General features: G+C 37.7%; 1 protein-coding gene across 1 annotated transcript in view; it reads right to left on the bottom strand.

The window, feature by feature from the left end:
- LOC306887983 (segment polarity protein dishevelled homolog DVL-3-like) overlaps positions 1 to 11,269 on the bottom strand; it is a 32,155-nt gene extending 20,886 nt beyond the window's left edge. The window contains exon 1 of the mRNA XM_079446061.1: positions 10,763 to 11,269. Within this exon, the coding sequence (XP_079302187.1) occupies positions 10,763 to 10,923 (161 nt within the window). The 5' untranslated portion in view covers positions 10,924 to 11,269. The remainder of the gene's footprint in view (positions 1 to 10,762) is intronic.
- Between the last annotated feature and the right edge of the window lie 1,300 nt (positions 11,270 to 12,569).

Consider the following 12,569-nt stretch of genomic DNA (forward strand, 5'->3'; position numbering starts at 1 on the left):
ACAATGATCAGCTCCATTTATAAACGGACCCTCACGCGCACACAGGTTAATTTAGTCTCCCATAAAATAAACCTCCGAGTCCCTCCCCCTTCCCAGCTGCTCCTTAAAAAGGTGCTGACCCCTCTGACTCCTGTCGCCATGGAAACCTTTGTCAAAAAGGAAGAGGGTGAAAGACAGCTGGCTGGAAAAGCACGTGAGGTTTGTAGAAACAGACCATGTGAGCTATTAATAATAAAAATCTATCGAGTGATCATGATTGCATTCATGCAATATAAATCAAATACCAGACATCTATCTTTAATCACACATCAAAGCAGTGTGATTAAAGATAGAACAACAGCAATAATGCACACAGGACCTGCTTATTGTTTCTCCATTAGACAAAATATATTTGAATTAAGGATCTGCATCTCCATAACTGAGCGATATGCATCTCGATGCATAGCTAACGATACAATACATTAAAGATACATATGAAGCAGCTTCGATTCAATTCAACACAATGCGATTCAAAGCAATGGGAAAAAATGATGCTATGCAATTCAATATGGTACAGATAGTTCGCTTATATTTCTTCGGTTCAAACAGACAGCCATGTTAATCTATATTCTATGTGACTCTCAGGACATGCCTCTGTCTCCGTTGTGTTGTGATGCATCATATTCAAGTAGCAGCAGTGATGAGAGAACGCGCTTGAGATACAGTTTAGAGAGGAGAAATCAATCTCCATAGAAAATATCGGTCAATAATTATTGGTCACTTTCTAAATAATAAAAGTATAGCGCATCTACTAATAATTATATATAAATAAATCAGTTTTTACAGATGCACAGTTAGAAACGATGCATCACGATACAAACGCCAACTTGTATCCGATGTACACTTTTTTAAATCGACGCATCGCATTGTTAACTTTTATGCCGATAAAATGCCGATTACCATCTCTAATGTGAATGCTTTTTCATTCAAGCCACTCTCAGCTTTAGATGGCATTTCCATTGGCTTTGTACAGACCATTTGATGCATATTGCACATAAAAATGGCAACATTTGAGAACAATAATATTCAATCTGATCTGACTGGCTTGCTTTACTGTTTTCTCCTCTAGTGTCTAACTAAATTAATATCAAATTAATTCAAACTGATATGATGAAATCAATCTGATGTTTATCTTTTTTACATCCACATTCAGGGATTTATTTGTGTCATGCATCATCTCTCTTTCTCTCTCTCTTCCTGCCAGATGAAGCTGATCTAATGAAACCCTTCAACAGTGACTGTCTTTGCTGAAATCACATCTGTTCAAGTGATGAGTCAGGCTCAAGATCTCCTTCCAACTCCGTGTCCCAATACACTTGTGCCTATATACGATTTTTCTTGTGCAATACTACATACAGAAAAGCGATGCTGCCGAGTTTGGTGGATGCCTCAGAATGCTTCATGTATTATTACAAAGCCTTCTAAATGTTCTTCTGTGCCAGATCGAAGATGCCAAAAATGACATCTATATATAGGCAGCATGCTAGCTTTTGAAAAGCAGTTGATGAGAGTATTTGTGTATGTGCTTATTTTATCCCACAGTATGTAGACTCTGGCATGAGCATGATGATTGACAGCTCTCAGTGAATTCCAATCTCAGCACTTTGTAGCTTTTAGTGAGTGGATTTCACATTGTTCCACAGCAAAGACTCTAATCCTGCTTAGGCTATGCAATAAAAACTCAGCAGGGATGGTGACATAAGAGGCTCAGAGAGCAGCTCTACTTCTCCTTTCCCATTCTGTTTTCTCCTCTGCTCTCCTCATTCCTTTGGCAGCACAAGGTCGCAGCTTCATCTGAAATCCTCAGTTTGGATAACGGCAGAAATCCTGCTCAGATATGAGTTATATTTTTACTTGAATGAACAGTTCAGCCAGAGATGAAAAAAAAAAAAAAATCTGTCATCAATTAGTCACCATGTCGTTCTAAACCTGTATGACTTTCTTGCATGGAACACAAAAAGTGAAATAAAATGTTGTACTAAATCATATAGGCACCAGGTTAAGATACAAAAAGGACAAAATATAACAACAACAAAAAACATTAAAAGTGGTGTGTATAGTTGTTGATCGGATGTTGAGATGTGGATGTGGCACTCAAAATGTCATTTTTACTTGGAAAGTGATTTTATTATCAGGGGTGCACATAAGTGGTACGCAGGTGTGCATGCATGACCAACATAAAAAATGTGCTGGGTAAATAAAAAAAAAATAAAAAAAATGAAAAAACATGTCCCTTTTAGACTTGCATATTCATATAATGCTTGTTTTCTTAAAAAAAAAAACCTAACACTAGCTTTTCTAATCTTTTTGTATTCTATCTATTTGTTTTCTTTTTATGTATTATACAATTAACAAAAGCAAAAAAGGCCTCTAACACTAGCTTGCTCTACTCTTTTTCTATTCTATCTGTTTTCTTTTTATTTATTATATAATTTAAACGTGTACTGCGTTAAGCTAACTGAGACTTGTTACAGCACTTGCATATCATTGCTCTTTTGTTGACTTTGATTGCTTCCATTGTCCTCATTTGTAAGTCGGTTTTGATAAAAGCATCTTAAGTGACTAAATGTACATTTAAATGTAAGTAAGTTATATATATATATATATACACACACACACACAACCCGAATTCCGGAAATGTTGGGACGTTTTTTTTTATTTAAATAAAATGAAAACTAAAAGACTTTCAAATCACATGAGCCTGTATTTTATTCACAATAGAACATAGAGACCATAAATGTTTAAACTGAGAAGTTTTACACTTTTATCCATTAAATGAGCTCATCTCAAATTTGATTCCTGCTACAGGTCTCAAAAAGGCACGGGGGCAACAAAGGGCTGAAAAAGCAAGACATTTTGAAAAGATTCAGCTGGGAGAATATCTAGCAACTAATTAAGTTAATTTACATAAGGTCTGCAACATGAGTCTCTCAGAAGTAAAGATGGGCAGAGGCTCTCCAATCTGTGAAAGAGTGCGTAAAATGTTTGTGGAATACTTTAAAAACAACGTTCCTCAACGTCAAATTGCAAAGTCTTTGCAAATCTCATCATCTACAGTGCATAACATCATCAAAAGATTCAGAGAAACTGGAGAAATCTCTGTGCGTAAGGGACAAGGCCGAAGACCTTTGTTGGATGCCTGTGGTCTTCGGGCCCTCAGATGACACTGCATCACTCATCGGCATGATTCTGTCATTGACATTACTAAATGGGCCCAGGAATACTTCCAGAAACCACTGTCGGTAGACACAATCCACCGTGCCATCTGCAGATGCCAACTAAAGCTCTACCATGCAAAAAGGAAGCCATATGTGAACATGGTCCAGAAGCGCCGTCGTGTCCTGTGGGCCAAGGCTCATTTAAAATGACTGTTTCTAAGTGGAAAAGTGTTCTATGGTCAGACGAGTACAAATTTGGCATTCTTGTTGGAAATCACGGATGCTGTGTACTCCAGGCTAGAGAGGAGGGAGACCTTCCAGCATGTTATCAGCGTTCAGTTCAAAAGCCAGCATCTCTGATGGTATGGGGGGACATAAGTGTATACGGTATGGGCAGCTTGCATGTTTTGGAAGGCACTATGAATGCTGAAAGGTATATAAAGGTTTTAGAGCAACATATGCTCCCCTCCAGATGACGTCTATTTCAGCAGGTCAATGCAAAACCAACATTTTCCTATTTCAAAAGCATGGCTTCGTAGTAGAAGTGTCCGGGTGCTGAACTGGCCTGCAGTCAAGATCTTTCACCTATAGAGAACATTTGGTGCATCGTTAAACAAAAAATATGTCAAAGACGACCACAAACACTTCAGCAGCTGGAAACCTATATCAGGCAAGAATGGGACCAAATTTCAACACCAAAACTCCAGAAACTCATAACCTCAGATGTCTTCAAACTGTTGATGAAAAGAAGAGGAGATGCTACACCATGGTTAACATGCCCCTGTCCCAACTATTTTGAGACCTATAGCAGGCATCAAATTTGAAACAAGCTCATTTTGTGCATAAAATTGTACAATTTAAACATTTGTTATGTTATCTATGTTCTATTGTGAATAAAATATTGTCATTTTAATGTTACTAACACGTGTTAGTACATAGTAGTTAAAAACCATTTGGAAAAGAGCAGCATGAACGTTCTTCAAAATATCTATATTTTTGTTTATAAAAAAAGTCATAAGGGTTTGGAACAACATATTTTTAGTGAACTAACAGCCCTTTAAATTATAGTCTATGCTGGGTGCATAACAGATGGATGTCCACACCTTTGCAAGGATCTTCAGAAAGATTCATGGCTTTCTGCCTTGCTTCCCCACATATGCATCCAAACTGTCCCTTGTGACCGAGTCTGGTGTAACTGACAGAAAATCTTGGTTTTATTACAATTGTGCAGGGGTTTCCAACTGTTTCAGACAAAGATCTTCATTTGTAACAAACACAATAGCATATCATACTGACATTTATGTATTTCTCTTTCTCTTTTTTTATCTATTTTAGCAATAAAACATAAAAGTGCTCCAATACTTGCACACACAGACCTTCATTAGACTGGCCCAGTGGAATTGGGGCAGGGTGTGCAGATGGCTCATGTGTGTGGACAGGCCCATTGATTTGTAAGCATCTCTAATGAAGAGGCCTTCCTTCTTCATAGCCCAAGATGATTAGATTTAGTCTAGAAAGCAAGCCTTGACTCCCACAGCAGAAGATGTGGAGGAGGACAGAGAGGAAGAAGAAAAGAGAAAAGGCCAATAGATGAGAATAAAAAAAGAAAGGAATGTAAGCACTCCCAAAGTGCTCTATCCTGTCTTTGGAGACACAGTCAGTCCAAATCCTGAGACTGCCAGACAATGAGCCAGTGATGCAATGAAATCCACTGAGACCCAAAATACACACAATGCTAATAACCTAGAAATCACACACATGTACAATATGCTAATACTGTCCAACCCACTTGAAGAACTGTACACACACGCGCACTAGGGAGAGGACAAGACAGGAAAATAAAGCAGGGGAAAGTAGGTCAGTCTCCTTTACAGAAACATCACTTCCATCAGAGAGAACAAATCGGCCACTCTCTGCTGCTTACATTTGCCAGACTGACCGCTCACGCACATTTTATTCAAGACTGAAATTGGAAATCTCAACTTATTTATAAAGAAGGTTAAATGCTCTGTGTAACTTCACAAACTATGGTCTTCTTGATCTATCCAACACAAATCACCAAAACAAACATTTAATAATCAGAGTATGCTGAGAGACAATATGTGTGTACGTGCATTTACCATTGGAGAAATGATCTATGAAATTGAATTCCAACAGTGACAAAATAATCAACTTCACAATTTTACAATTTATGGGTAATTGCCCCCTCAGCGCACAAATAGGGGTACAAACATTATAGTCTTTGCTTCCACAATGATGAACAAGACTAATGATTCCTTGCAGATTCAAAATGTTTTCGAAATGCCTGTCGTGATTATTGATTAATTGTTTGAGCATGGTTATTTGATCCAATCACAATTATAGATCAAAATTTGAAACACATTTTGCCATAAATTTAAGCACTTAAAAAAACGCCGTCAAATGAGTCTCTTTTTCCGGCATGGTATGGGAGAGCAGGGGAGTCATAATCAGGGTTAGGATAAATAAAATAAAAAATCATTACAATAAAATATATGTTTTTCCCCAACCGAGTTTAACTGCTACAATACATCACGGAAAATACTGACATAGCCGATATTTTAAGGCTTGGGCACTGTAATACTACTGTGTCTCTGATATACAATGCAACCATAATTTCATATACTGTTCCAAATAAAAATGAAATATTGAATGACCTTCCTTAGAGGCAGAACATACTTTTGTCCTGATTGATGCATGCCATGAAATATACCTCAAATCCTCTGAATCTCCATTTATTACTGTTTCACCAGTGAGAGGCTTTTCTCTAGTAGGATCCTCCATCTGTCTGTGAAACCTGTGTGTGTGTGTGTGTACTATAATGATGATCATGATGCTAATGTCCTTACTGGCCCTGCAGCTGTTATGAGAGAGACCCAAGAGACAGGCTGACACACACACACACACACACACACACACAGTCGTTCAGACTACAACCACTACATTTACACAAGGTCTATCTGAACGAAAACTTAGTGACCCATTTAATAAAGTACTCCACCTGACAAGATCTCTATTCTCAATGGCACCTTCTTAAATAGCAGTAATTCATACATTAGAACAAGTACATGAAACTGAATCTGATTGCTTCCCTGAAACTGATGACACATCCGCAGTGAGCTCAGCTTCATCATCCTCTCATGCTACATCACAACGCCACATTCCTGACACTGGATGAAGTCAGAGCATAGAGATCCTATAATGTTGTTAATGATGAGTGTGGATACATATAGGTGTTTATACGAAGGGTTAAAAAGTAGATTTACAACTGGCTTCAAATGACCTCTCACTGAAGCAGGAAGCTGAGAGTGTGTGTGTGTGTGTGTGTGTGTGTGTGTGTGTGGCACATTTTCATGTTTCTATTCATAAAGGTGCTGTAAATTGAATCATTATATGTGACCCTGGACCACAAAACCAGTCATAAGGGTCAATTTTTCTAAGTTGAGATTTATACATCATCTGAATGAAGCTGAATAAATAAGCTTTGGTAACACTTTATTTTAAGGTGTCATAATACAGAATACCTAATTAATTACTTAGTAGTAGCCGTTGTACTTACATGAAACTAAATGTACTTTACCATGTAACTAAGTTATGGAACAGCCTGTGATTACAGTTTGTAATTATGTAGATGTAATACTGTTACACATATGTAACAGACCGAGTCCGTTACATAGCTACTTGTACACTTAAGTACAATCTTGATACACTTTATTTTAAGTAGTTTATGCCTGTGTAATATTATGTAATTGTAATGTGATTAGAAAGGTATTACATGTATTTAAGCTGTGTACTGCTGGGTTAAATCAAACTAAGGTGCAGCTGAATAAGGTGTACAGTATAGATATATATGAAGTACACTTAAGTACAATCTTGATACACTTTATTTTAAGTAGCTTATGTCTGTTTACTTACATTTATAATTACGTTGTATAAAGCCTGCAACACATATGTAACAATCGGTCTGTTACATATGTGTAACAGTATTACATCTACATAATTACAAACTGTAATCACAGGCTGTTCCATAACTTAGTTACATGGTAAGTACATTTTGTTTCATGTAAGTACAACGGCTACTACTAAGTACTTAACTAGGTAATTACTCTGTATAATGACACCTTAAAATAAAGTGTTACCTAAGCGTTCAATTGATGTATGGTTTGTTATGATAGGACAATATTTGGCCGAGATACGATTATTTGAAAATCTGGAATCTGAGGGTGCAAAAAAATCTAAATATTGAGAAAATCACCTTTAAAGATGTCCAAATGAAGTTCTTAGCAATGCATATCACTAATCAAAAATTAAGTTTTAATATATTTACGGTAGGAAATATACAAAATATCTTCATGAAACATGATCTTTACTTAACGTCCTAATGATTTTTGGCATAAAAGAAAAATCTATAATTTTGACCCATATAATGGCTATTGCTACAAATATACCCCAGCGACTTAAGACTGGTTTTGTGGTCCAGGGTCACATATATTCAATCATAACTGTACAGAACTGTTTTGTGCATGTGACCTAGCTAAATTCATTATAAATGAAAAAAATATATATTTCAACAAATTTACAGTCAATACAAACACTACATTTAAAGTGTCTATCATATTTTCTAACTGACACGCCCACAACTCAGAAAGTTCAGCATTTCCCACTTGTTATTATGAATTTGTGGTGACATTCATTTGTGTTCAACTCATAAATAAGATCCTTCCAACATGCCTAGACACAACGCAACCCTTCTAAAGCCTGAGACTAAAACATTTTAAATATCCAGATCCTATATATTGTTTCATTGTTTAAATACGCACTTGACCACATAAGTAATAATGGTCATATTTTAGTTTGGGGACCAATTCTCACTGTTAACTTTAAACTGCTACTTTTGTTTTGTAAACTCCTAATTTGCTGCTTATTAATATATTTAGTAAGGTAGTTTTAGGTTTAGGTATGGGGTAGGATTCAAATATGGTCATGCAGAATAAGGCATTAATATATGCTTTATAAGTACTAATAAACAGCCGATATGGTAGTAAAATGCAAGCTAATAAGCAACTAGTTATAGTGAGAATTGGACCAAGTGTTAACAAAATAATATTTAACATTGATCTGGCCTAACAGTTCAGGTCACTTGCTCCAATCAAAATAAATTCGAAAACATATCAGTATTGCATGATTTATATGAGCTTTTCCTCTGGCAAAAAAGCAAGTATATGCCTTGGTGCTGGTGAGACTGGGTTTGTTTATAGAACAATGTTTTGTGTCTTCTGCAAAGATTATTGGAGTATGTTTTACAAGAAAATATCAGTTTTTCTACTTCAGTCGTACCTGCCAATCAGTAGGTGTGGTATAACCTAATCATACAGTATGTGCTGTAATGTACAAATGTTAGCCACAACTTATTACTGTCACTCTCACTAATCTTTCACTTAGTTTGCCTGTTGTTCCAGATGAGATGAATTCAGCTGATGTTTTGATTTGAAATCACATGCAGCGTAATGGGCATGGATCAAGCGGGCCTGTTTTGCATCATGGCATGGCAGTGGAGAGTCTGGAAGTGATTATGCCACAGGGTACGGAACAATAGCGGCACCTTGATGAGCTGGTTTGGACAGTACGCTGATACAAACAAGCAACGTGGACAGAAAAAGTGTGTTAGGAGGGTCCTGTTTTGCAGGTGGTGGACGGGTCTGTGTGAGCGCAAAGAGGTTTGTGTAGCTTGGCGTCTAAAGGAGAACCTTCTGGCATGCCAAGAAAAGCAAACAAAAAGCAGATCACATGGACTTGAATTTCGCAACATGACACTGTTCTTTGTGGCTTAACAGTGACTGTGGAAATCTGCTCAGAGGATCAGTGAGCATGATTCCCGAGTGGTCCGTTGTTTCCAAGTCAGCATTCCAGACCTCAGCCACATGCATTGGGAGGTGCACAACAGCACTAAAGTGCACTTTACCGCTCACAAACACTGGAATGACTGCTGCACTACTGGGGGTGGTGACAGGGCAAAGTCATTTTTTAACTCCTACATCTAAATACACATCTTTATAAACACAGCAGCACTAAAACAACACCATGTAAATATTGACAGGCAGAATCCCACACTTTTTGACCAATGAATTGCCATTACTTTTATAGTCACCGGTTATTAGATAAAGATTTTTAAAATCATTTCTATTTTCTGGATCAATTCAATTCAAGCTGCGCATTACTTGACAGCCTAAATGTCTTGATAAATAAATGTTCATGATGCTTATACTTTTATACATAACTTTGGGGGATTTTGGTCATTTTAAAGACTTCTCCAGGCCTGGAAAAATCACAATTTTAAAATTCCCTGATATTTCCAAGACTGTGGGAACCCTGAATAGGTCTTGATTTAAGTCAGATATACAGGAATGAATTGGTTTTATTGTTTAAAGTAGAACTGTGTGTAAATCATGTGCAAAGTCTGTCAGTAGTTGAATATGATAAGAGTCAGCTCTCATGAGTCAGATTTACTAACTTTCTTAATTTCTGGTAAATAAAATGTTGAAATCCTCAATATAGACATGTTATAACTTGAGGATTTTGGTTATTTTGTTACTTTTCCAGGCCTGGAAATCACAGTTTAAAAACATCTTGATATTTCCTTGACTGTGGGAACACATGGGTAACATGTCTTGAGTTTGACCAGATAAACATGAATGAATAGGTTTTATTGTTTGCAGTAGAGCTGATTAAAACTGTGTAAATCGGGTGCAAATCAGAAACTGTGTCATAAGATATGAGCCATAGTTATAGTTACTATCTCTCTCTAAATGGGAGGACCTGATTTCTCACACCATTGACCGATGTCTTCTCCAGTCATTTCTTCTCCTTTGTTTGTGTGTGTCTGTGTTTAATTTTTTAAAATCCTTTTTCCTTTTTCAATAAAGGTTGCACTCCCAAAGAGTGCACATTTCTAGCATGTGAAATATTATATGATCTTCTCAACAGAATTTCCCATGGAAAGCAAAGTTAAAACACGGTGATATTTCCAAATGTTCAATGCAAGTGGGACATATGCTTCTTCAATCACACTTTACATTGCCGTGTTCATGTCACAGTACAATTACATGAGTAACCAATGAGCACCACACAGTATACTGTATAATTACATCTTGTTATTGCTATTGTAAGTCATTATCTTACTCAGTCTGATTTATGCGTTCACACCTGATCTGTCACTAAACTAAAGCTGGTCTTTTCCTTTAAAAAACCGTAGACTTTGAACCTCAAATCACATAAAGCCTCCTCCTATTATCACTGACCACCTTTTAAATTGGGGATTGTTACCTGTTTGTACATACAGAGTTAACAATGACCTGGAAACTATACTAATACAGACAGTAAAGCTCAGATTTCTGAGCTTGTGTGAGAGAAACCGACGGGGGTTTGCGAAAAGACAAAGAAAATAAGTAAATACTGACACCGAAATAAAGTGGTCAGTCTGACAGGAACAACGGACGATACAAATACAAAGGGTTTTATTGTCTTTTAACATGCATATTGTGCCTTACCCGAAATCATCGTCCATGGATTTGAAGAAAAATTTGTAGTTGGGTTTATTGAGCACATTTTTGAAGTCGGCGAGCGTGACGTTTTCAGCAGGAATGGGTAGTTTGATAAGGTAGGGAGTCTCCTGCTCGTCCAGGTGATAGATGATCTTGGTCTCCGCCATGGCGGGCCGCTGCTGAGAGACAGGCCGCGCGCATCAGCCCCACAGCGGCTCGCGCTTCCCGTCTCCACCGCGCCTCTGTCCAGCCGCAACCTCTGCGCCGATACAACACAAGAACAGAGTATCCTTGCGCTCGTATGTAATACAGATCTATCTAACAGTAGAATATATTAGTGTAATAGATAGTCCTCGGCGTTTTCTTTTCTAAAATGAATCGTGCAGGTCGGTGTTCTCTGGGCTCCCTATGAATACTGTTGCTTTTTCCTCTTCTCTGTCCTTTGGAAACAACTGTCGGCCGATGTGAGATAGCCCCTCCTATCGATTCACCACTGCGCTCCCTCTACAGGACGAGTTATACAAATATCACGCTGCTCTTTGGCTGCTAGGTTATAAATTTACTTATTTGATCTGAGGATAAATTACGCAATTACGCAAGGATGTTGCATATTAATCACTAAATAGAACAACTCGACCTTTTTGACTGCATGCAAAGTGAATCTATGAATTATTTTCAATGTTCTTAAATGTGTTTTTGGGTTGTGAGGTAGTGACCCAACAACTTGCACTTCATTGCTGTAACTTACCTGAGGAGGACGGTCAGAAACTATAATGATTAGTTCGCCGATAACGCCCTCTAGAGGATGAAACGGCTCTTGCAGTTCTTCAACTCTGGTGACCTCTGGAGGTGCACAAATAACATTTATCAAAAAAAAAATTTTTTTAACTATATCAAAGTTGGCATGCCCTTTATGGGGTAAATCAGGGCCGGAGTGGGACTCATTTTCAGCCTTGGAGTTTCATGCCTCACACCGGCCCACTTTAGTTCACGACTCACTATACAGGTGCATCTCAAAAAACTAGAATATCGTGAATAAGTAAATTTTTTCTTGTAACTTATTTCAAAAAGCGAAACTTTCATATATTTTAGATTCATTGCATGTAAAGTAAAACATTTCAAACGTTTTTTTGTCTTAATTTTGATGATTAGAGCTTACAGCTGATGAAAGTCAAAAATCAGTATCTCAAAATATTAGCATATTTACATTTGAGTTTCAATTAATGACCATCCCTACAGTATAAATTCAGTGTACCATAGTAATGGAGAAGACTGCTGATTTGGCAATGATCCAGAAAACAATCATTGACGCCCTCCACAAAGAGGGTAAGTCACAGAGGGTCATTACTGAAAGATGTGGCTGTTCACAGAGTGCTGTATCAAAGCATAGTAAACAAGCAACAGGGATGACCGTAAGCTTGAGAATACTGTCAAGCAAAGCTGATTCAAACACTTGGGAGAGCTTCACAAGGAGTGGACTGAAGCTGGAGTCAGTGCATCAAGAGTCACCACGCTCAGACGTCTTCAGGAAAAGGGCTACCAAGCCACTTCTGAACGTCAGAAGCGTCTTACCTGGGCTTTGGAGAAAAAGAACTGGCCTGTTGCTCAGTGGTCCAAAGTCCTCTTTTCAGATGAAAGTAAACTTTGCATTTCATTTGGAAATCAAGGTCCCAGAGTCTGGAGGAAGAGTGGAGAGGCACAGAATCCATGTTGCTTGAAGTCCAGTGAGAAGTTTCCACAGTCAGTGATGATTTGGGCTGCCATGTCATCTGCTGGTGTTGGTCCACTGTGTGTCCACAGTCAACGCAGCCAT

Source organism: Barbus barbus, assembly GCF_936440315.1.
Source record: "Barbus barbus genome assembly, chromosome: 22".
Taxonomy (NCBI): domain Eukaryota; kingdom Metazoa; phylum Chordata; class Actinopteri; order Cypriniformes; family Cyprinidae; genus Barbus; species Barbus barbus.